Below are 25,395 nucleotides of genomic sequence, written 5' to 3' on the forward strand. Positions count from 1 at the left end.
ATATGCTTGGGTGTAGCCCAGAGCTAAAGTCAAACTCTGTGCCCACGGTGCAGCTGCCTTGCCTTCCTGTAGGTGCCCAGGCAACTCTTGCTCTCAGAGACCAAGCAGAAGAGAAGCCTGGTATATAGAAAGAGCTGCTCTGTGCCCTGATGGTACATTAAGCTGACCAGCAGAAATACTTGTCGTGATCCCCAGAGCTCCAAAAGTCTTTAGCAGCCATAGATGGCTCATTGTTACCTACCTAGAACTGTCACTTTTTGGGAAATTTGGCAATACTAGAAATCTCAGAAGCTTCTGTTCCACAAGAGCCTTTTCCAAGACTGTTCAGAAAGTCATCCCATGTTTGCAGCCTGGCCTATGCTTTCTGAGTGTAGCCATAGTGCTTTGTAGGAGGCTCATGAGGCCTACTGGGTCAGCCTGTTTGAAGGCACCAACCTTCTTATGCAAAGCAGGAATTCTCTCTATAACATCTATAGTCTCCTTTTCAGATTACACTTCCTGCAAATAAGCACCTCTCTTCACCAAAGACGGCATTCCTGCTAGACAGTGATCCTTCTCTGGACACTGACCAGCACCCTTCCTAAAATGTGGCTCCTAGGCCTGACTACAATATTACAGACAGGACACCATGAAGTAGAAATGGACGTCACTATCTTTCTTAACCCAGCCCTTTAATCCATTTCTGCCAACTTTTGGGATACACAAATCATGTTGTTAATCATATGTTTTTAAAGGGTAACATTAAACAATTGTTTCTCTTTCATCCTGTGCTTGCACTATATATGTAGACTTTTAAATAAAATTTAACATGAATACATATATTTAATCTCAACATAGAGCTTTACATTTATTCACAACAAATTCATTCTATTAGTTTCAGTCTTTCTAGGGCTTGGAAATCCTTTTCTTTTTTTGTCTCTTTTAGATCTTAATTCTTTTGTTCAGAGTATACTCTATCATGGACACTTGTTCTTGCCTACATGGTGAAAATGTGCTAGTTTTCTTCTGGGAGCATCCCTCTTCCCTTACTAATCCTTTTGGTTGAGGTGGGTGCACCATTCCCACATTCTGATGGGGCTTGTCACCCAGGCAAGGCTAAGCAACACAGGCCCTGGACACAACTGGAAATACTTTTCTCTAAAGAGGATCAAAGGGGAAGCCTGACAGGGAGTGTGCCCATGTGGAGAAAGCAGATCCTGCAAATAACAGAGTGCTGTTGACATTTTTGACCCTTAGATCCAACCATGTCTGCAGCCAAGAGGTCTTCTTCTTGCATCAGCTGGTTTAAAATTGGTTTCTGTCACTTGTAGCTAAGAGCCTTGTTTAATAGACCACCTCTAGAAGTTCTATCACCACAGCTGTAACAATAATTTCTTCCTAGGTGGGACTAGGGGTGACCTGGGGCCCAGGAGATTCATTTCAGAGCTGCATTTCCATGGCAGATACAGTTTTCATTTATAGTTTTTATGCGAACTTGGGGTGGGATGGATTTGTGTGTATGTGTGTGTGGCGGGGGGGTGGGGGGGCAGGGTGCCTGTGTTAGGAGTTCCCTCAACCTTCTTATCAGTGCCACCACAGGTTGCTTTAAATCGCCGAGGAAGATCACTTGGGGGAGAGCTGGTCATGGACACAGCCTGGTTATTTGCCACTAAGAAATCAAGTGCAAGTTGACAGTAACTAACAGTATTTGGGTAGAATGGTTTAGCTTTCTTTTATCCAGGTCATACTGCCAGTGAGAATGTAAAATGCTGCAGCTGCTGTGGGAAACAGTTTGGCAATTCCTGAAAAACGTTAGATACAAAATTACCATATGATCCAGAAATTCCACTATGGTACTTGTATATCAGTGTTCATGGCAGTATTCTTTATAATAGCCAACAGGTGGAAACAGCACAAATGTCATCAACACATGAATGGATAAACAAAATGTAGTATAGGCATACAACAAAATAGCCATGAAGAGTAATAAAATTCTGATATATGTGAAACATGGATAAACCTTGGAAACATCATGCTTAGAGAAATAAGCCAGATGCAAAAGGACAAATATGATTCCACTTATATGAGGTACCTAGAATAGGCAAATTCATGGAGACAGAAAGAACAATAGAGATTACCAGGGGCTGGAGGGAGAGAGGGGAGAATAGGAAGTTATTTAATGGGTACAGAGCTTCTGTTTGGGATAATAAGAAAGTTCTGGAAGTGGATAGTGGTGATATTTGTGTGACATCATGAACATCCTTAATGCCACTGAGTTGCACAGGGTTAAAATAGTAAATTTTATATTATGTATATTTTACCACAAAAAAGTAAAAAATATAACTTGCAGATATTGGTAGGTACTCTTAAATACTTTAGCATGCATAGCATTAGTGAGTGTTAAATATACTTATAACATTATTCTTTTCATGTAAACTTGCATATAATGAACTGCAAAAATCTTAAGTGTACAGATTTTTCAAGTTTTGACAAATTCATATACCTATATCACCCAAATCTTTATCAAGATACAGAATATTAGCATCACCCCAGAAAGTTCCCTTTTCACTGTCCTTCTCAGTGAAAAGTTCTGATACGATTTTTAAAATAATTGAGGATCCATCACTGAGGATTTTTTTTGCTTCTACCTATATTGGCCCTCCCTTTGAGTGTTGTGTGATTAGCAACATAGTGCTGTCCCTGAACGTGGAAGAAGAGGAAAGAGTACAGAAAGCTACGGAAGGGACACTTACGTCCCAATGTTGGGATATGGAGTGTGTGTATTGGGGAGGTGGAGGTAAAGAGAACAAAGCCTCTGGAATTCAGATCAGAGTTAGTTTTCCATTCCCACTAAAGCAGTTTTATCAGAAATGTCCCTTGGTATGTTCCCTCCCTTGGTATCTATGTTCATCTTCCCTTTGGTTCTTTGCAAAATCCCTCCTTACTCCTCTTGGGTGAGGCAACAGACTCTGATCCAACAGCCCATGGCTCTCAGAGAAATTCTGTTGCTGCGACCTTCCTGGATGACACTGGAAGCCAAGTGGCCAACAGCAGTTCCTTATGTGTGCGCTGTGTAAGGGACTAGCTGAGCAGTGTCAGTGTGAATCTCGGGAGGGTACATCCCCCAAATTAGACTTGCCTTTATTCATGTTGTTTAAGGACAATCTGTTATTTCCCTTCCTCCTCCTCCCTTACCAATTCTTTATTTTATTGAACTGTATTCTTCTGAATCTGTTACCTCACGAGAATAGTGCCTGTTAGCTATTTTTAAAAGTTGAATAACATAGCAGAAAAAGAAAGTCTCTCTTTTAGCACCTCTAAGAAGCATATCTGGTTTATATTTATCAAGAACTTTAAAAAATTCATGTACAAGAATGTATATGTCTCTGTATTTTAAAAAATTGTACCGAATTATTCATTCTGCTCTACAGCTTGCTTTTTTCACTGGAAAATTGTATTTCAAAGACATGGCTATGTGTTTCTTCTGCCCTGATAAAATGGATTGACTTTGAGAAAAGGACTCAATCACTCCCTCGGAGCTTTTTCTTCTCAAAGTCATGTGGATTAATTCCAGTATCTCAAGTAAAACTTTGGTTGTAAAATATGATTGACCATGAAAAGCAACTTACGTATTCACAATTTTCCTTTCACTGACTTATGAACATTTTTAAGAACACACCCCTGCCTCAGTCCCCCAAGCTGGGTTTTGAAGAGAGCTTAAGTAAGCAATCTGCTTGAGGAATCATACTGAGCCATATCTTTACTGGAGGATGGGCAGAGAAGAATTAAAACACACATCAAAGCAAAGAAGAGAAAGTATGAACTCCCTTAGCACACCATTAGTGCAAACTCCAAGTCATAGTTACGAACAGGAGACCCTAAAACCTTAATCCTGAGTTTTGTTGGAGTCTGGTGTTGAATGAAATTATGTAACATGAAATACTTTGTTATCCTCCATGAATGGTATTGTAGCGTTTATTTTAAGAAGCAGTTTCAGGTTGGAAAAACAAACTTTAGATGTTGGAATATATGGTTACTACTGTCCTCAGTCCTGAAGCCTGAAATCCTAAAGACACTGTCTGTTAAAAATTAGAGGGTGAGGAGAGCTACAGTCTATAAAAAGTAATCAAGAAAAAAACAGCACCACCCAGAAAGTATTAACTGTAAGTAGATAATAGCAGAGCTTACTGGGGCTATCTTGAAATGTTAGAAGAGTTAAAAGATTAAAAATTATTTTAAGTGTGTATTGAGAAGTATAAAGTGGAGATGATAGCAAGAGAAGGGGCAGGTTAGTAGGCAAGGAAGGGGTGATGGGGAGTGAGGGGTATGCAAAGAGAAGCTCTGGATGGTTAAATGTTGTATCGCTGGTTAGGATCTGGTGCTCAGTGGTTTGGTCAAACTCTAGGTCAGCAATTTTTAACCTTTTTCATCTCATGGCAAACATAAACTAATTACTAAAATTCTGTGGCACACCAAAAAATGTATTTTTTTGCCGGTCTGACAAAAAAAAGACATAATTTTGATTCATTCACACCAGATGGCTATTGTTGCGTTGGCTGTTTTTATTATTTTTATTTGACAATCTAAAGGGCAAAAGGTCAGTGCCACTGACTAGTCAGGTATTGCACGTTTTAAAAATTCTTGCTGCACACCAGTGTGCTGCAGCACATTGGTTGAAAACTACTGGTGGAAAACCACTGGTCTAGATGTTGCTGTGAAGATATTTTGTAGATGTAATTAGTATCTATAATCAGTTGACTTTGAGTAAAGCAGAGTATCTTCCATAATGTGGGTAGGACTCATCCAATCAGTTGAAGTCTTCAGGGGCAAAACCTGAGGTGTTCTGGAATTCTGCCTTACATAGAAATACTGCCCAAATGTCCAGCTGGCCAGTCTGCCCTAGAAATTTTGGTCTTGCCAGCCCCCACAATGGCATAAGCCAATTCCTTAAAATGCAGATTTTGTTACTGACAGAGGAAAAGAATCTTAAGAATGAGTTTCTTGAATTGGTTTCTGGAACTGACTCCCTAATCTGATTAGATTTAAATGCACTAATGACTATCTCTGGTTGTAAAGAGAGCACTGATAGTCCATGCATGGCAAAATATCGGCAGTAGATATTCCTAATCAAATACCTGTAAAGAGGTAAGGTTCTGGGTGACCATGCACTTGATACAGTAGAACATTTTGGTCAAACTAATGAGTATGAAATTGGCTGTTTGCTTGCTAACTGCACTGGACAAATTGGGGAAGGAAAAGGATAAGCTCAGGGCTACGGATAGCTGGCTCAAGTGGCACCTACATGACCAAAGTTTCTATATCTGCCCTAAAAGAAGTTCTTATCACTTGTAGCCACAGAGCTGAGATTTTTGAAAATCAAAGCCAAAGTCAATCTCCAAATGGCTGACTTACAATGCTAACTGAATTCCCAACTCACAGGGAATGAGTGAGAGCATTGATTGGGAAGCAATGTCCTGAAATCTGGAATGGAAGTCTTTGGACACATTCTGGTGAAGCTGGGGATGTTGAACCCCTAAATCCTGCTGAGTCTCTTTGCCAGAAGCATGCCTTCTACCTCTGCCTGAGGTTAACCCTGTTTTACCTGAGCAATGCAGGCAATGGCCTCCCCTGAGGTACTTTCCTTGCAAGACACTGCTGATCTTCTTAGGAACTGTAAAAAGTTAATGAATTAAAAACAGAAAGAAGTTCCACTTCTACATATTGAATTAAAATTTATTTTAAAAGGCAAAGTTTTATATATCCTTTTAAAAAATGAAAATTCAAAAGTCTTAGAATTAAGTAATGAGTCTTCAACATTATAAAGCTATTTATAACAGTAATTAAAAGTACTGGTAACATTTTACCCTTTTAAAAATGTCACAGAATTCACATCACAACTTGGATCCTTAATGATTCAAGTTTCTCATCTTATACAATAAGGTTTTGATCAGTTTTAAGGTAAAATTCCTCTGGATATGCCATCCTCAAGTCTTCTGTTATCACTGTCCATCAGCTCACACAGTGGGATAGCTGGCTGCAGTGGCAATGCCACAGTGGTTGCTCTGGTCTCTGGCCATTTTTACGTAGCCATTCATGCCCCATCCTGAACCCCAGCTGAAAGAAGAGCATGTTTTCCATTTTATACAAAGAATCAAGTATACATTAGCTTCATTAATAATACTAGCTAATACTTAAAAGTGTTTACCATGTATCAGATACTATTCTAAGTGCTGTTACGTATATATATATAAGTATATTAATTCCCCTGGGTCCTTATTTTAGCTTATTAAGATAGGAAATTGAGGCAGAAGGGGGTTCCAATGTAGCAGTCTTTTCCAGAGGCTCTTACGCATCATCTCAGTTAAAGAATTTCAGCTGTGAGAATCACTCCTGACAACCCCCATGGCCTCTGAGAGATGGGAAGCAGAACGCAATGTCAGGGCATCAAAGGAATGGTAACAGGAAAGATGCAGAGTCCACTGATATCTTGGACAATTTTTAAAGAATCAGCAGAGGCAGAAACATCTGCTCACTATTCCTTGTTGAAAAACTGGAGACAGTAAAAGAAACCCAGTTCTCAACCCTGCAGGTAAAAAATCCTTTGTTTGAAAGCTTGGGGCCAAATATATTTCTTAATTAAGAAAAATTTCAGAATTTTGAAATGCAATATTACAAATACATAATGACACTAACGAGGGTGCTACAGAATCTTACAATTGAACATCAGAACTTCTGTACTGACTCTAGGTTGAGAAAAAAAAGACTCCTGGGATTTCAAAATTAAGCATTTTTGGACCTAAAACCAAATACTGATTCCAAACCAGGATTCCCTTTTCAATTTCAAATAAAATATTTGGAGTTTTATACCTGTTCTTGACAACCCAAAATTTATTGTTCTTTGATTCTGCTCCTTCAGAGCCATAGCCAATCACCAGAACACCGTGATCCAGGTCTTTGCTGCTGCAGTTTGGTTCATAGTATATGCCTGTAAGAGTAAAGTTCAGTGCTGTGGTGAGAACCTCCAAGTGCCAGCTGAGAGGTTGCAGTAACGCCCCCTATCTACCACAGTTAAGAGAAGCATCTCAAAACTCAATGTAATGTCATACATTCCAAATAAGTCTTAAATATTTGCCAAAATAGTAACAGTTGATAGAAAGTAAAATGTCAAACTCAACTCACTAGAAATCAATAAAATTTAACAAAATCTAATATATTTTCTACCTAAAAAAATAAAAATAAAAAATTTCCCATAAGATCTGGTTATCAAGACTAATATGATTTAGGCACTCATCTAACTAATATTAATCAGCATAATCCTTCCTACTCCTAGAATGTCAACTAAAGGTTCTATGAAGAACCTTTAAGCCATAGGGCTCTTTCTAATTACAATAGTAAGAAATTTTTGGAAAAAGGTTCACCAATTGGAGAACAGTTACATGAACTAGGTTATAGCTATAGAATTAATTACATAGCCATTTAAAAATATTTGTGAGCAGTGTGTGATCATGAGAAAATATTTAAAGTGGGAACATCACTATGTTAAATGCACACACTCAAAATTCTAGTCTTGGGAAGGACTCCATACCAAAAAGTTAATCATGGTGGTATTTTCCATTTTTGCCTGCCTGAATTTCTATAATAAGAAGACAAACAACTCTGGCTGGTGTGGCTCAGTGGATTGAGTGCCGACTTGAGAACTAACTGAAAGGTCACTGGATCAGTTCTTGGTCAGGGCACATGCCTGAGTTAAGCGCCAGGTCCCTGGTTGGGGGCGTGCGAGAAGCAACTGATCCATGTTTCTCTCACACATTGCTGTTTCTCTCCCTCTCTTTCTCCCTCCTTACCCCTCTTTAAAAGTAAATAAATAAAATCTTAAAAATTAAAAAACAAAGACAAACACCTACCTGCATTATAGAACTGGAATGATGAATGGCCAGCATCAATAGCAACAGAGATGGGCCCGACAGTTGCCACTGCCTTCATAAGGGCCCTCTCATGCTGAGGGATATCCACAAAGCCAGTGTCGTTGGCAGCAGAATACTCAGGTCTGTAGTTACAGGTGTTTGATTCCTGTTAAAGGTAAGTGGGAAGAGAATTAATGACTACCATTCACCTCCTGGGAAACATCAGTTCTAAGACCCTAAGACTCAGCAGTCTGCACCTTAATAATTTCTAAGTCAACTTTGTTTGACAGCAGCCTAGGAAGCAAAATGCTACTGGTTGTCTTGAAATTGAAAAACTAGCCAATATTTCTTCAAGGAGACGCCTTACATTTACCTGTCCTTAGGACATTTTTCACTAAAGAGAAATTTGCTTTATATGCAGAATAATGTATATATTCTCCATGTTACATAGAAATAAGAACAGCTATAATTATCCTCCCAATCAAAGATGTGTGCAAAGGTTGAAAATATAGTGACAGTTCTGACAGTTTGCATCTAAAATGTGAATGCGAAGGTATCTTATCTCTGAGGATGTTCGACTTTCAAAAGCAGAGCTGGAATAACAAGATAAGGAGGTTTGTTTACCCTTGCAAGATATGGATAGGATTCCTCTGAGTCCAGGCCTTTGTTGTCCTTGACATACTGGAAGGCGTTATCCATTAAGCCACCATTGCAGCCCTCATTGCCCTGAGAGTGAGAACAGTCCACCAGGTTCTGCTCACTCAGTGAAACAAGTTTGCCAGTTTTCCGGAACATCTGTCCTTCAAGGGCACCAGTTGCACTAAAAGCCCAACAAGAACCACACTGACCCTGAAAATAAAAAAAGCTATCAGTTTACAAGACACATACAAACACTGACAACAACCCATATACCTGAACACTTTAAAAAAAAAAAACACCAGCCAATTGCATGTTATTCTAGTCTACCAAAGCAGGAATGCCATTCCTTTTTGGCTTTCCTGAGATAAAAGGTCTGAAGAAGTCACACCTGATTCTTCACAGGAGTTACACAGCCTTTCTCTCTCCAATCCACAGATGAGGGGACCTCAGCAAAGAGAGGTTCTCGGAACACTTTCCCCCTCCTGTGTGTCTTCTGATTTAGAAAGCCATTCATCACCTGCCTGAACTCTTCATTGGTCTATAAGGAAAAGTAAATAAATTGTTGAAAAAGCAAGAGGTCTTTTTGCTAAAGTACTGAGGACAGGAAGCACAAAAAGTAAAGCCTCCCATGCTACACTCACCATGTCACCAAAGGCATTCATTGCCATGCTGAAGCCATGTTTCCTTTGGCTGTATTCCCTATTGTGCAGTTCAATCATTTTCATATTCTTCTCCCACACTGCTCTCCTCCATCCTTCTTCATCCTAGAGGCAAACATGTACCATATTGTCTTTATTTCTACTGAAAACTGAGTGGATTTGTAAACAGAGAGGAAAAGAAACCACAGCCAGGGAAGCTTTATACTTCTGGGTGCTGTTCTTCAGGTTCCAACACAGGGAGGTATACCCATACTATGCCCATTAATGGCTGCCATTAAGTTATTACGTTGGTAAAGATGACCTCTAGAAGCTAGTCTCTGGCTATAAACTCCTAACTACAAGGGCCCTTCTAGGTGGGGTCCCTCTTGAGTTTCAAAGTTACCAACCGTGCCATACAGTCTCCTGTGTGTTGCCTTCCACTGGTACCACTGTGCATCCAGACTGTGATCAAGTTTTGGAGCAGCTGAGGCTATTCCCAAGCAAAGGGCAGCCAGGAGAAGTGAAGGTTTCATTTTTTCAAAAACCTAGAAAGCGAAGCAAAAATGAGTTATCTGATTAGACCAACTCTTCTAAAAACCTACTTTCTTCTGAGACATTATAGTCACTTTTGTGGGGGTAATATTTAAATTACCTTCCCAAATATTTATGGAAGTCTGTGAAAGGAGGCTAAGGATGTGGGTGGAGAAAAACAGGTCAAGAACTTACCAAATAGTGGAGGTATATGATTCAGCCATCAAAATGAAAAACAGGCTGACAAGTGCTATGGGAACTGAAACAGACTTCATTGTAACAGTGCAATGATAATTTAGGTTTTGATAAGGGTCTTAGGGTACCTTGGTCCAGGTTATTTACTAAAGGTATCAAAATGACTCAGAAAATTTTATTTACCAGGATGCCTGATCCCAAGTAGGGACAGGGATCCCCAGGAGTTAGGTGTCCACTGTACACCTTTCTTCTTGATTATTGTACTGCAGGGGGTGAAGTATGCCTACTAACCTTTCTGAAAGACCTTCCCAGGAAAAAATGGGCAGAAGTGCACCAGTGCTCTGCTGTCCCCATACTGTGCCTCTGCGGCCGACATCCCCAGTTCCTCCCCTAAACCGGCGATGCCCTTACGTCGCTCGTAGGGAGTAAAGAGCCCCTGGTCCCCATGCCTGCACGGGACTTTGCTCTCCAGGTGTTCAGAGCACCCGCCCGGGCCAGGTGACGCTGACGTTGCAGGTGGGGCCAGGCCGCTGGAATGCCGCCCCGCCCCCCGCGCACGCCTGCCGCTTTCAGAGGATGTTGACAGATCTTTGGGAACAGGGCCCTGCAGCCCTGCTACCGCCCTGAGGCTGACCGGCTCCTGCCCTGGGCTCCCTGAATCTTCCTGCTGCCTTTCCCCGCCTCAATGCTGGCAGGGTCAGAGGCAGGGCTCGAGGCAGCGCCGACTCAAGCGCACCAGCTCCGGGTAAGCAGACGCCCTCTGTTCCCAGGGCTCGCGCCTACCCACCCTGCCCGCGTACCTGGATGGGCCCCCTCCTCCAGTCCCTGTCTCCGAGGCGTCTTGGCAAGTCGACTGACCTGTGGCTGCCACCGTTGCGCAGCCGCACTGCCCGGACGCACGAAGCTCTTCGAAGGTCGACGAGGCCCGCGATTCTGGCCCAGTCGCGCCTGACTCAGCCTTTAAGGCCCTGGGTTTCATCCTCGCCGCCCCGCCCTCAACGCGCCTGTGCGCGCCGCGATTGGCTGAGCCGGCCCGGGCGGGGCGTCTGGGCTCTAGGATTCCCGGCCGGTGACATCCCAACTCTTCCTGGCAAAAGTCGTACGTATCTCCGTGGACCGGGAGGAGGCGAGCTGGAGCACAGGGACAACTCCGAAGAGGGTGTCCCGCGTCCCTGCGATGCGGATCAACTGATTATTTTGAATTCATGACCTTGGCGGGTGGTTCACGGAAAGCTTGCAGGGAACCCTGAGTGGATTTTCAGTGTAACCCTGTGTGTTTTTTGGTTCTAGAGAGTTTTTGATTAAAATATAAGGAACGTTGAGGATAATGTGATCTAGTTCAGTGGTTCTTGTTTATTCCGCAGCAAACTGTGTGCGCACTGTTTCGGGACGGCCGCAGCAGGGTTTGGGAAGAATCCGGAGAGGAATGGCGATGCCCAAAATATGGGGCATGACAGTCAAGGCCCAGATCCCTACAAGGAAAGGGGGCAGCCCCGCTGGGTCTCCCGGGAAGGCTGGCATCTGCAGCGCTCCTTTCCTCTCAAGTCTTTCTTAGAACCATCAGAAAGGAGCTATTTACAGGAGAATTTGACTTAATAAAAGAACAGCAATTGAGAAAGACAGAAACTGCTTTTACTTCCCTACACCCTGCATTATGGATCACTGTCTTCCTTAGTATCCAAAGTCCTTCTCTTGGCTCTCAGAAATGTACTTAAATACCATTTAATGTCAGGGTTTAGGTTATGCTGTTTGAAGAAGTATTTCAGATGGATATGTATATAAAAATTATTTCAGGAACGTCTTAAAAAGTTTAAAAAATTATTTAAGAAACATTCATTGTAGAAAATATATTTTAGAAAATAAACATTCCTCATTCCCTCCCTCATAACTCCTTTGTAGGCATATCTTTATATTCTTTCACAAAAATGGAGTCATAGTGCACGTCGATTTGTAAACTCATAGTTAAATTGGGAGACTTCGCAGAAGCAGAAATACTTGAAAAATACATTTATTAAAAATTTCGCTTCATGTTTTTTGAAGTAGAATCCCTTTCCTCTCAAACACTACTAGTAGCCACAAGTTCTCAAGCAGTTACAAAGTACATTGTATTGCATGTGGTTGGAGTTATTTTTCCTTAAAAAAAAAAATTCTAGCAGTCAACACAAGTGGAAATAAATAAAAAACACCAACATGAAAACAACTTGCTATAACAAGAGAGACAATTCAGAGACAGTTGGGTTGAGGAAAAACTTTATAATGAAAAACAAGGTAGCTTCCCTAAGCCCTGATGAGAGGGTTTTGCCATGGGGAAGCTGTAGGAGGAAGAACTAGAAATGGAGCATCTTATGTGATTGGTTTGGGGAAAATATTTGTATTTCTCTGATTCCTCCTGGGTGGGAAGTGGAGGCAAAAATAAGTTGGTAGCCATTCAGCAAGTTCTGACTACTACAGACGTTTCTTTTATAGGTCAGAGTAGTATTGTCATATAAAACTGAGCCACTGTTATTTTGTTTACTCAGTCCATCACAAGAAATCTAAGTTATTCTAACACGTGGGTTTTACAGTTGCCCTTGGGTCACAGCTGGAGAAGATTGCACAGGGTGGAAAGACCTGCTGCTGCATGAACGCCCGCACCTTAGGCAATAGCCTGACAGCAGGCTGTGTGGCAGGTGCTACTCTAAAGAATGTTTTCCCCTTTGTTTCTTGAGATGTGATACAATCACAATGAAACAAAAAATGGGTTCTCTCTTGAAAAATGCTCAAAACCTAAAATTTAGTCAAGAAATACCCAAATTTAGGAGAAATACAGTAGAAAATCATTAAGACAAGAGAATGGAAGATACTACTCTCATGACATTGATTTATACATAATATGTCAAATATTGTATTCCTTTTCTTCTTTTATTCCCATTTCTTTGTAAAATAACTTAGATGCACGCTAATTATTAAAATCATCATGTTTTAGCCAAGCAGCTAAGCCTTAACTCTGCCCTTGATAAAATGAAGTTGGCAGAACTTCCTGATTCCCATTTAAAATGCAGTGTTTATAAAAATATCTTCTTGTGTGCATCTGTAGCAAAACAGGATATAATCCTCTACCTCATCTCTGGAAGTTTTTAACTGTAGGGGAATGAACAAATCTAGTGTGCTGGTATACAAGACCATGAGGCCATCTAAAACCTCTCCCGCAAATAACCTCCCCTTTCAATTTGTTGAAATTCACTAAGTCAAGACTTAACTCTTAAGAAACATTACCCAGAAAATGGTCCACTTGTAAAGTGGTATAATACCTATTACCATTTATAATTTTATGGAAAAGATCCTGCTTATATAAAGCCACTTATAAAGTAACTTATTTTTCTGAGCTATTGTAATTTTGCTTTCTCTATAAAGAATCAGCCAATTTTTTAAGTCAATCAATTAACAAGAATTAATTCAACTCTTTACTTCGTGCTCATTGTCCTGGTGTAGTTCATGCTTTTACTTAGACACATCATACATGTAACTTTACTAACAGCTTTTCTGAAGCTTAGCCTTTCTTTCCACTTTAAAATCTGAGATTACAGGAATCTTGATTTTACAACATATGATCAATATATTTAAATGAGATTATGTCAAAGCCTCTTGGTACAGTAGGGAAAAAGGAGCTGATCTTGTGGGATTTTTTTCCCCCACCCCCAAGACTATAATCCACAAACTCTTCTTTGGGTGCTAGAGGATCTTTTCTTCAAATCTGAATTTCATAAAACAAGGTGTATTAGTTCCCTATGGCTGCTGTAACAAATTCCAATGAACTTGATGTTTTAAAACAACAGGAATTTATTCTTTCACAGTGATGAAGCTCAGAAATTCAAAATAAGCATCACTTGGGCCAAAAACCAGGTATTGGTAGGGCTGTATTATCTGGAGGCTCAAGGGGAAAACCTAATTCTTTCCTCTTTGGCCTCTGGTGACTCCAGACACTCTTTGACTTGGAGCCACACCATTCCAGTCTCTGCCTCTGTGGTCATATTTCCCTCTCCTTTTCTGTCTGTCAAATTTTCCTCCAATTCTTTCTAAAAACACTTGTGATTGCATTTAGGGCCCACCCAGATAATCCAGGGTAGTCTCTCCTGCCAAGATCCTTAATTTAATCACATTTGCAAAATATTTGCCACATAAGTTAACGTTTACAGATTCCAAGAATTAAGGCCTGATATCAATGGAGCCCATTATTTAGCCTACTACATATGGGATAAGTAAAAATCAGTTTCTTGGCAAGGTGTATCAAAACTTTTTATTTTAATATATCTTTAAGCTGGCTTGACCAGGACCCTAAACTCTGTGATCTTCCCACGCTCCAACTGCTTTGCTCATGGGCTTAACTACAACCAACATTTTATGCCTGGACTCTCCTGTTAGTGCAGTGTTTGACCCAGTCTTTTTAAGTTTCAACACTTCCACACAGCAGTTTTTATTACTCCTTCTCCCTCCTCTTTCCATAATCACCTGTCCCATAGTCTCTGCATATAAAGCATCTCCCTATTGTAATTGTTCCCATTAATATTTTTTTTGAGTATATTTCATTGACTATGGTGTTACAGTTGTCTCAATTTCTTTTCCCTTAGCTCCCCTCTGCCCAGTACCCCGCTTCCCTCCAGCAATCCTCCTCCCTTTAGTTCATGTCCATGGGTCTTGCATATAAGTTCTTTGGCTTCACCCTTCCTATATTATTCTTAAGTTCCCCCTGTCTATTTTGTACCTACCAATTATGCTCCTTAATCCCTGCACCATTTCCCCATTTCTCCCCCTTTCCCCTCCCAGCTGATAACCCTCCACATGATCCCCATACCTATGATTCTGTTCCTATTCTGGTTGTTTGCTTAGTTTGTTTTTGTTTTTTTGTTTTAGGTTTGTTGATAGTTGTGTTTGTTGTCATTTTAATGTTCATAGTTTTAATCTTCTTCTTAAATAAGTTCATTTAACATTTCATATAATAATTGAGAGAGACTCTGGGTCCCTCAGAGTGGACGAAGAAACTATGCAAACACTCTCCATCTGAGGAAGGAAGGGAGGGGGTTTTCTCTAGTGGAAAATCACCCCCGTCTCTTTATTAGCCAGGGTTTTTATCCACTTTCCACATGCGGAAGTACTTAAGGAAAATATGCAGCACTTCCCCAAATGGTAGGGAGTGAAAGGAAAGTGCAGGTCAATACAAGGTTGAAACATCCAGGTATTTTACACAAGGTCAAAAGCACTTCCTCTTACTTAATTGTTCTGTTCTTCACATTTTACTGACAAGGATTTGAGGCTTTACAGAGAAAAGCAGAACAGGTTCCCTTTTCCTTAAAAGCCACTTTGTATTTCTATTGTATCTTTAAAATCCCCCGGAAGGTGGGATTCAGAGCAGGCCTGGGAGACAACCTGCCAGCTAAGGGCCCAGGTGGGGGCGGCTCCGCACAGCACTCAGAGTCTTTTAAACCAAGCCTGTCTGCTTCCCACATCTCCCCATGTCTGTCTGTCCCCCACAAGTAATGGCTTGGTGACAATGAACTTTTTTAGCTTTACCTTGTCTTGGAAGCACTTTATCTGCCCTTCTGTTCTAAATGACAGCTTTGCTGGATAGAGTAATCTTGATTGTAGGTTCTTGCTTTTCATCACTTTGAATACTTCTTGCCAGTCCCTTCTTGCCTGCAAAGTGTCTTTTGAGAAATCAGCTGATAGTCTTATAGGAATCCCTTTGTAGGTAACTCTAATTTTTTGTTTTTTTTTTTCTGCTGCTTTTAAGATTCTCTTTTTATCTCTAACCTTTGGCATTTTAATTATGATGTGTCTTGGTGTGGTCCTCTTTGGATATAGCTTGTTTGGGACTGCCTGTGCTTCCTGGACTTGTATGTCTATTTCCTTCAATGAATTAGAAACGTTCTCCTTCATTATTTTTTCACATAAGTTTTCAGTTTCTTGCTTTTCCTCTTCTTGTTCTGGCACCCCTATGATTTGGATGTTGGTATGTTTAAAGTTGTCCCAGAGGTCCTAAGCCTCTCCTAATTTTTTTTTTTTCAATTCTTGTTTCCTCCTTCTGTACTGGTTGACTGTTAATTTCTTCCTTATGCTCCAAATCCTTGATCTGAACCCTGGTTTCCTTTCCTTCGCCATTGGTTTTCTGTGGATTTCCTTTCATTTCACTTAGCATAGCCTTCACTTATTCCCTTATGCATTTGCTATAGTTAAACATATCTGTCAAGTCTGTGAGCATCTTTACCACTAGTGTTTTGAACTCTGCATCTGTTAGGTAGGCTATCTCCTCATCGCTTAGTTCCCACTGGAACCTTGATCTGTTCAGTCTTTTGAGTCATACTTCTCTGTCTTCTCAACTTGACAGCTTTCTGTGTTTGCCACTGTGTTTAGGTAGAGCTGTTGCATCTGTTACATTGTAAGAGGCAGAGCCTTAGGTATTCATCAGTACAAGTGATCCGTTTCACCACTTTGTGATGCTGTGTGTGGGGAAGGGGCCTGAGAGGAAACAACACTGCTTGCTCAGCACCTACCCCTTTACCAGGCACTTCTCCCGCTTCCTGTATGGGACTGGCACCTCTCTAGCTGTTACCCTGGCCATGGTTCCCAGAGTGGGAGGGTCTTCAGGCATTGTAGGATCATGGAGGCCCTCTAAACAAATGTATTCTGCTGAGAGACTGACAGTTTCTTTCTCTGCTGCAACCCCACTGGTTTGCACAGTCAGAAGCAATGAGGCTTTATTTTCTCCGGCGCTGGAACTGTGAGCTGCACGGTCTGGTCTGGTGTTGGGAGCACTCCCAGGTGTCCCTCCTTACTTTTTAAAAATGTGTGACTACTCTTTCCGCTGGCTGACCACAGCGACTGTCGCCACTGTTCCCCTGCTGCTGCCACACCACATCCTCTCCGCCCTGACTGCATCCCTCCTACCTGTCTGGGTGAGTATTTCTTCTTTATATCTTTGTTTGTTGGACTTCCATGCAGCTCGATTTTCTGGAACTTCTGGTTGTCTTCAGTTTTGAAGTAGCTGTATTCCTTCTTAGTTGCAGAGGGAGATGCAGTGTGTCTACTTATGCCTCCATCTTGTCCAGAAGTCCCAATATTTTCTTACTAATGTAAATCCTTGCATTTTTCTCCCTTTGATACTCTCTATCATAGTAAGTGGTCAGGAGAGAGAAGTCCTTTGTACTGTTCAGAGTCGGCTTGCACATGTATGTGACAGGAGCTTGTTCCACCAGAAAGGCATCTCCATCTGTGGGTATCTGGTGCTACTGGAAATTATAACATTATTAGAAAGTGTTTCTGTGATAATAATGATGATGGTGGTGATGGTGATGGTGATGATGACACTAATACCTAAATATAAATTACCAGGCACAGTTCTGATCATGTTATAGATGCTCCTTCATGTACTCTGCACAACAGCCCTATGATGTGGTTCACAGACTTGATCATACATCAGAATCACCTGGAGCGCTTGTGAAAACAGATTTTAGACTCCCGTTTTCTGAGTTCCTGTTTCAGTGGACCTGGAATAGGGATCCTGAATTGGCTTTTCTTCTTCTTTTTTAAAAAAAGATTTTATTTATTTATTTTTGGAGAGAGGGAAAGGGAGGAAGAGAAACATCAATGTGCAGTTGACTTTCAAACACCCCCAACCAGAGATCTGGCCTGCAACCAAGGCATGCGCCCCACCTGGGAATCAAACCTGTGACTTTTTGTTTTGGTCCTCAATCCTCTGAGACATACCAGGGCAGCTTTTCTAACAAGTTCTCATTGATGCTGCAACTGCTAGTCAGGAGACCCACTTTGAGAACCACCGCCCTAGGAGATGGGTGCTATTGTATGCCCATTTTACAGATGAGGATGGTCCCAGCTATGGGGTGTACAAAATAAAAGGGGCACCAGGTTCCTCTCTCCAGTGAAGGAGTAATGTAAGTGTGCTTTATGGCAGCAGGGCTTAGAAACGAAGCTGAGTTTGGGGAACTTTGCCCTCATTCCTCACCCCCAGCTTTCATCTCTTACCTGGCAAACTGGACTCGGTACCAGGAGGCACCAGGAAAAGTGAAATGTGAGCAATGAGGCTATCCTGAGATAAAGCACCAAAGCTCTCCAGGGTCAGGCTCTCAACTTTGATGCCAATTGCCTGGTGTCATGCTGAAAGGAGGAAAAGACAGGTGAGCCACAAGGAAGGCATGCTGCTGCCCCCATGGCCTGGGCCTCCGCATCTTCCCACCACCGACTTCCAGGAGGGTGGTTTGCCCTGTGCCTCCTGGGTGTTTCCTTGCTTGATTATATCTCAGAGACAAAAGCTCTGCACCTTACCTATGATCAATTCATTCTCACATGTTTAAGCCTACATCTGATAACAATGCTTCAATGACTCATGGTTTTGAGAAGCTCAAGTATTGAAAAAGTGAGGTTCATTCATTGACCAATTCTAAAGATACATATTAAACATTCTTAAAAAAAAAATATTGAGACCACAAAAGGAAATAGAACCATATAATCAAGCTTCCTCGATTACTATATGATATTATCAAAAGCCAAAAACAGGGAGTTTTCTTTTTCTTTTTTCATTAGAAGTTTTGAAAATGTTGTTGTGTCACTGATTCCATTCTGGTGGTTTATGTTTATTTTTTACTCATGTACTCAGTATCCCCACAAACCCCAGTGGTCGCTGACTCCCTATTCTGGTTTCACTGTCCTCAAAGCAGACCTGAAATTGCAGGTCAAGCACATCTAAGCTTTATTCTCAAATCCATAGGATCCACTGAGGATCCCAGCTTCCCCTTTGGAGAACTAACCTAACCTCTGAATAAGGAATCTGATCTTCCTTTGAGATCCTTGCTAACATGGCCAGATGAGATAAATGTAAGAGCTCTGCCTAGAACACAGTTCTGATCCAAGGAAGCAACAACTATCTCCCTTAAGTGATTTTATAGTGACAGTATCCTGGTGGTCTCCCACTCTACGAAAAGAAAACAGGCAGATGGCAGAATGCACAGCCGCACCTCCACCCCCAGTCTCAGAGCCCAACTGCATGTTGAATTAGTAAGGCGTGGAGTCTGGCTGTCCTGACTGTTTCCTTGACCAGCATTTTTTTGTAGTCCAGGGAGCAAGGATTACACACAGTGGCTATTCCAAAGCCAATTAGCATCTGTACTGTGGATATGGCAGGCATGTCTTCTAAGTCCATCCACTTCTCTCCTTACCCCTTACACACACTTTCTCAGTTTCCAAATTCCCGTGGTCTCCGTGCAAAAAGTAACTGACATCCAATGCTCAGTGATAGTGTCCAGTGATGGTTGCATGATTCTGTGGAAAGTGAGTGAGATTTGACTGATAAAATTTGGGAAATGGTACAATCGTCTTTTCTCTGAGTTCAAAGAGGGGATGGGACTAAAGCTAATTTGAATGACATAAGAAAAGTGTTTTAGTTTCACTAAGAGGACAAGCAAAACTAAGTCACCTATCTTGTCTCCCCAGCAAAAGCTTCTTGAGGACAGAGACTGTTTTATAGTGTTGGGGTTCTCTTGTGATAGACAAACAGAAAATATCACCACAGAATGACAGTTATTGGTCTAAGAGAGGACTTGTTGCCAATTTAGCTCCAACTTCCTGGGGTCCCTAGTATAATACTTGGCCAGAGATCAGTGGGTGTCAGGTGCATTTGGGGAACTTCTGCTCCCAGGAAACAGAAATCCTAGCCCATCTTCACTGTCCTTGAGAATATTAGAAATGCCACAGCAAGTGTAGAACTACCTTGCTCCTTAGTGAGTCCCTAAAACCAGAAACTAGCCAGCAAGGGTCCCCTAAGTTTTCACCATCCCATCCTCAGGGTACTGGTGGATTCTAAAACTCTGAGAGTCCACCAGAGCAGTGCAAGAGGCCCCTGTGGGTGGCACCGTGGGGTGGTAAGCCACGTAGCTATGATTGCTTGCCTGATCCCCAGAAGTGAGACCTTTTTCTGCTGCCCCTCTCCTTGGAGAATTCTAGCGGGACATTGTGGAGAAAGAGAAGTACTTTGCAATGCATGAGAAAAATACTTAAAAATGACCATGTAAGCAAGACTCATCATAATCAGGTATTTAATCTAGTGATTTCCAATACTAGATAATGAAATCATTTGGTACAATATTGTTGCATTTCCCCCTGCTGAGCACACTGAAGGTCTAGGCATTGCACCCAACAGGCAACCAAACCTTTTCGTAAGCACAACAGGGAGTTGCCATTTGAACATGAATAATTTAATTACTTTGCCTAACTGATGAAAGGGTTTATTGCACTTACCATCCATGTGGAGCCCAACTGTAAGGCATTAGAGAAGGCTTAACTTGATTGAGGGAAAACATAAAACCATGGTAGCAGCATCCTTCCCGTTCAAGATGGTCCTCTGACAGATTTCTTCCACGTTTCACCTGTTGTCCTAGGATCTCCCCTCCGGGGATTCTCTTGGACCTATGAATGGGTTTGAAATGAACTAGTAAGAGTGATGGGATTGTACACTATGCTTCCAATTCCTTTGGAGGAAAGCAGTGGGTGCGAGACAAAAGGTCTAGTTCACACAGCTGTGGCCAATGGTGCCAGGTCTGAGTCCAGAGTGACCCAAATGACTGGGCCTTGCCCTTCCCCCAGTCCTTTAGCCAGACCTGTGGGAAAGGGCTTGTCTCTGTTTCTTCCTTTGCAAACGGCCTCCACTCTGTTCCCCTGTGGACGCTGAGTAAGTTGTTGGAGTGATAAGGACAGGGCTTGGGATGATGACAGCACAAGGGCTGATTCAGGGAATGATGTTTTGTCACTCACTCATTCTACAAGTCCTTGCTGAGTCCCTTTATGGCCGGTCCTGTGCTGAGGAATCACTGATGAACTAACACTGATACAGTCCCTGTGCTGGGAGCTTACTTTCAATCGAGCAGTGGCGTGAGTCAGTATTCCTTTTGGATGACATACAGACTAGTGCTTCTTTTCTTCCCCATGGACCTAACAATCTTGGTGAGTTCTCAACTTGGGGTCCCAAGTGGTGAGGTTCCCATGTGGCCATCCCTTCCCCCTGATAGAGGGACCCTCAGAAAGTATGCATCCTCATCTTCTCCACATTTCATCAGGAAAAATAGAAGTCCTGAAGGACATTCCTACTAAGGCTACCAAGTATCCTTCATCATGGATCAAACATGCCTCCTTTATTCAGATGTTTTTGCCCCAATTACAGGACCCATTGCCTACTACCTGTCTCTGCTCTAACTCACCCAATTATAATCTGGTGTTTTGTCTCAATCTTCAAGCAGTACACCACTGACCCTCAGGCTGGCTGTGGTGGATCTCTATGGTGACCTCATTGTTAACCTGTGTAGGTCCCTCTGTATTAACAGAGAAAACCAGGGTTGATATTCTTATTAGAGAGGACAGGTAGCAATGTAATGGTACAACCTTTGAAGTTTAACTGAACACTTTGGAGTTCTTTCTCAGGGTGGCAAAATGTTTATTTTAACATAATGGGTACAGAACTCACCACCAGTCCATCAATGAAGATATCAGCAAAATGTTTAGAATCATAAGTGGTATCAACTAATACAAACTCTATTCTTAAATCAAATACAATACTATGGACATCTTTCATTGTCGCTCTTTATCTAATCTGTCACCTATTTATCTATCATTCCATTGTTTGACCTGTGAATGAAAAAGGGGCTATGTAATTAATCTGACAAGATCGATGAACAGAACTAACCTCACAGGGTAATGTAATCATAAATTCTAAACTGGCCAGGTCATGGTGGGCAGTCAGGCCTCAGGCCTATAACTTCCTTAGTAAAAGGTTTATCTTCGCCTGAAGCAAGCCATGTCCATCATTCTTGAACATCTAGGTTAACTCACCTTTGAAACGCCAAAGTAATCTCTTTTAGACCCTTCAGAAGCCGCCCTCAAGGGAGCACATGATCTTGCTACCTGCATACCCATCCTGTTTACTGTAAATGTTAACTATCTTGTAGCTACCAAAGGAAATGAAGTATGTATCTCTCTATTTTACTTTATACCCAATCATAGGGATTTCTCTACTTTGCTTTCTCCTGCCTCCTTAATCTCTGCCAATGGACTTCACGCAATCTTCCTTAGTTCCCTCCTTTGATTCCAAATGCATGCAAAAGAACTGCAAACTTCTACTCTGAGTGTTTTCCCAGATTGCTGTGAGCTTGCTTCTAGGCATGTCCTCAGTTTGCCTCACATAAATTCATAAAATTTTCTATAGGTTTGGACATTCTTTTTTTTTAAAGTATATTTTATTGATTATTTTGTTACAGTAGTCCCGATATTTTTCCCTTTGCTCCTCTCTGCCCAGTACCTCCCTTCCCACCAGCAATCCCACCCCTCTTAGTTCATGTCCATGGGTCATGCATATAAGTTCTTTGGCTTCACCCTTTCCTATATTATTCTTAACTTCCCCCTGTCTATTTTGTACCAACCAATTATGCTTCTTAATCCCTGCACCATTTCCCCATTTCTCACCCTTCCCCCTCCCAGCTGATAACCCTCCAAATGGTCCCCATACCTATGATGCTGTCCCTATTCTGGTTTGCTTAGTTGGATTTTGTTTTTATTTTTTAGAATTAGTTATTGATAGTTGTGAGTTTGTTGTCATTTTAATATTCATAATTTTGATCTTTTTCTTAAGTAAGTCCCTTTGACATTTCATATAAAAATGGCTTGGTGATGATGAACTCCTTTAGCTTTACCCTGTCTGGGAAGCACTTTATGTGCCCTTCTATTCTAAATGATAGCTTTGCTGGATAGAGTAATCTTGGTTGTAAGTCCTTGCTTTTCGTCACTTTGAATATCTCTTGCCATTCCCTTCTTGCCTGCAAAATTTCTTTTGAGAAATCAGCTGATAGTCTTATAGGCACCCCTTTGTAGAAAACTCTCTGCTTTTCTCTTTCTGCTTTTAAGATTCTCTCTTTATCTTTCAGCTTTGTCATTTTAATTATGATGTGTCTTGGTGTGGTCCTTTTTGGGTCTAGCTTCTTTGGGACTCTCTGTGCTTCCTGGACTTGTATGTCTATTTCCTTCCCCAAATTTGAGAGTTTTCCTTCATTATTTTCTCACATAAGTTTTCAATTTCTTGCTCTTCCTCTTCTCCTTCTGGCATTCCTATGGTTCCGGGTGTTGGCATGTTTAAAGTTGTTCCAGAGGTTCCTAAGCTTCTCCTCATTTTTTTTCAATTCTTGTTTCCACATCCTGTACTGGTTGACTGTTTTTTTCTTCCTTATGTTCTAAATCATTGATCTGAACCCCGGTTTCAGTCCCTTCACCATTGGTTTTGTGTGGATTTTTCTTCATTTCATTTAGCATAGCCTTCACTTCCTTCCTTATGCATCTGCCATATGCATATCTGTTAAGCATGCGAGCATCTTTATCACCAGTGTTTTGAACTCTGCATCTGTTAGGTTAGCTATCTCCTTATTGCTTAGTTCTCCCACTGGAACCTTGATCCGTTCCCTCTTTTGGGCCATACTTTTCTGTCTCCTCTTTTTGACAGGCTTTTTTTTTTTTTTCCTCTGTGTCTTAGGTAGAGCTGTCTCACCTGTACATTCTAAGGGGCAGAGCCTTAGGTGTTCTTCAGTAGAGGGTGACTGGTTTGACCACGTTGTGGCACTGTTTGTGGGGGAGGGGTCAGAGAGGGAACAATGCCACTTGCTTAGCACTCGCCCATTTTCCAAGCACTTTTCCCACTTCCGTATGGGACTGGTGCCTCTCTAGCTGTTGCCCTGGCTGTCATTCCCAGAGTGGGTGGGTCTGAGGATGTTCTGGGTGCCCTTTAAAAAAGCAGACTCTGCTGAGAGACTGGCAGTTTCTGCCTCTGCCCCAACCCCCACTGGTTTGCACAGTCAAAAGCAATGAGGCTTTATTTTCCCTGGCACTGGGACCATGAGCTGCATGGTCTAGTCTGGTGCTGGAAGTCCTTCCCAGTTGTCCCTCCCTAGTTTTTAAAACAAGTGGCTGCGCTTTCTGCTGGCCTGCTGCTGCTGCTGCCGCTGCCGGTGCTGCCACCACCACACCATGTCCTCTCTGCCTTGCTCCACCCCTCCTACATGTCTGGATGAGTATTTCTTCTTTATATCTTTGTTTGTTGGAATTCCATGCAGCTTGATTTTCTGGAACTTCTGGTTGTCTCTAATTCTGAGGTAGTTGTATTCCTTCTTAGCTGTGGAGGGAGATGCAGCGTGTCTGCCTAGGTCTTCATCTTGGCTGGATGTCTGGACATATTATATCAACAGAGCATTTTTTATTTAACACTTTCCTCTTCTGCCATCCTTAGAGGAAGTTCCTTCCTTCTACCCCTCGGCTTACTGCAGAGGAGCATATGCTGGCCTATTTCTCATACTGCTCAAGTGGGACTGAGGGGCTTTGGAAAAGGAAAGTAGAAGACCAAGCACTTGCTTCCACCTTGGTCCTTGGCACCTATCTTGGGGTTGGGGGAGAGGAGATCAATTTCCCAAATGCAGAGTTACATAGTTCCCTGGCCCTGCTCCTTGCCTCTGAGCCTCTGCACCCAGTCTTGGGACCAGAGACCTTGCATGGCCAAACCCTGGATTTGTCTTGACCTGCATCCAAGCCTTTTTTTAGTTCTATACACTAGGATGTACCATGGGACAGAGGAGGAACTGTTACCATCATCAAGTTCTGTCTCAATACCCACCAGAAACAATCATAAAACTTTTCATGGTGGACATTCTCCAAAGTGCATTTCCAATCCTTAGTGAAAAGGGATGGCTGAGCAGATCTGCATTGTTGGGGGGTTATAAAGATGATGGGAAACTACAGGGACAGTAAAGGTCACTCCATCTCCACTCAGTCTCAGACTGGATGCCACCTCCATGTCTCCTCTTTCCCAGGCTGCACCATCATGTCCCAATGCTGAGAACAGTTCACCATGTCTCACTGTCCTGCACTGGCAGCTGGGAGAAGGTCAGGCCTTGATCTACTGCACTAGGACAGATGTGTGCCAGGCTTCTCAGGGAGATGTTATGGCCCCCAGGGATTAGGTGCCATCAGTGTGGTACCACTTCAGGTGCATCCCTAGGTAAGTGGACTGTCTGGGACCAGCTTCAGTGCCTAACCACCAAGGCTTGGCACTAGGAAAAAATACATCTTGTTTTCTAATCAGCTGACTGGCCCTGCACTAAGGGCACATGGCCTGCTTATTAACTGGAATTGCCCTGTATAATTCTTGTAGAAAGCTTGAGCATAGACACAGATACACACAAGTAGATTTTGTTGTTCTGTTTTCTTTTTCTACCTCTATTTAGTACAAGAGGAAATTGAAGAGAATACATATCAGCAAGGAGTAATTTGAAATGAGAATGGTGACAATGAAAAAAATTGTCTTGGTTCAATGTCAATGTCCACCTAAAATCTCTTTTATTAAAAGCTTCTAACTGGAAAACACTTGTATAGCACTCTTCCTATGATCTCAAATTTTTGTTTCAGAATTTCTTTATCGAACTCTCCAAAAGTTCCAT

At 41.9% G+C, this 25,395-nt stretch overlaps 3 protein-coding genes across 4 annotated transcripts in view; 2 read left to right on the forward strand and 1 right to left on the reverse strand.

Moving 5' to 3' along the window:
- The window catches only part of LOC150012810 (uncharacterized), a 199,093-nt gene that overhangs the window by 95,751 nt on the left and 77,947 nt on the right, over window positions 1–25,395 (forward strand). The window lies entirely within an intron of this gene.
- LOC150012813 (procathepsin L) lies at window positions 5,692–10,848 on the reverse strand. Of its 2 annotated transcripts, none has more exons than XM_090274046.1 (8): window positions 10,745–10,848; window positions 9,568–9,705; window positions 9,164–9,286; window positions 8,911–9,060; window positions 8,508–8,732; window positions 7,884–8,049; window positions 6,847–6,964; window positions 5,692–6,093 (listed from the first exon to the last, which is right to left on the reverse strand). In XM_090274046.1, the coding sequence occupies exons 2-8, from the start codon at window positions 9,691–9,693 to the stop codon at window positions 5,994–5,996; spliced, it is 1,008 nt and encodes a 335-aa protein (XP_090130172.1). In that variant the 5' UTR covers window positions 9,694–9,705; window positions 10,745–10,848; the 3' UTR covers window positions 5,692–5,993. The 2 variants fall into 2 exon arrangements, with proteins under 2 accessions (XP_090130172.1, XP_090130173.1); XM_090274047.1 differs by having other exon boundaries at window positions 10,687–10,848.
- On the forward strand, window positions 10,413–11,441 carry LOC150012814 (uncharacterized). The gene is made up of 2 exons (XM_090276071.1): window positions 10,413–10,985; window positions 11,251–11,441. Exons 1-2 carry the CDS (start codon window positions 10,691–10,693, stop codon window positions 11,439–11,441), a joined length of 486 nt encoding a protein of 161 aa, XP_090132197.1. The 5' UTR covers window positions 10,413–10,690.

This window comes from Furipterus horrens, unplaced genomic scaffold (assembly GCF_987537825.1).
Source record: "Furipterus horrens unplaced genomic scaffold, mFurHor1.1.pri manual_scaffold_4, whole genome shotgun sequence".
In the NCBI taxonomy this organism is placed as follows: domain Eukaryota; kingdom Metazoa; phylum Chordata; class Mammalia; order Chiroptera; family Furipteridae; genus Furipterus; species Furipterus horrens.

Excerpts from the sequence above, each read along its gene's own strand:
- LOC150012813 (XM_090274046.1), bottom strand. The coding sequence starts at position 9,693 with ATGAAACCTTCACTTCTCCTGGCTGCCCTTTGCTTGGGAATAGCCTCA. Across the intron at positions 9,287-9,567 it reads ACAGGAGACTGTATGGCACG|GATGAAGAAGGATGGAGGAG; the intron begins GTTGGTAACTTT and ends GTTTGCCTCTAG. Across the intron at positions 6,965-7,883 it reads ATTCCAGTTCTATAATGCAG|GCATATACTATGAACCAAAC; the intron begins GTAGGTGTTTGT and ends TTACTCTTACAG.
- LOC150012814 (XM_090276071.1), top strand. The coding sequence starts at position 10,691 with ATGGGCCCCCTCCTCCAGTCCCTGTCTCCGAGGCGTCTTGGCAAGTCG. Across the intron at positions 10,986-11,250 it reads AACTCTTCCTGGCAAAAGTC|CAAACTGTGTGCGCACTGTT; the intron begins GTACGTATCTCC and ends TTTATTCCGCAG.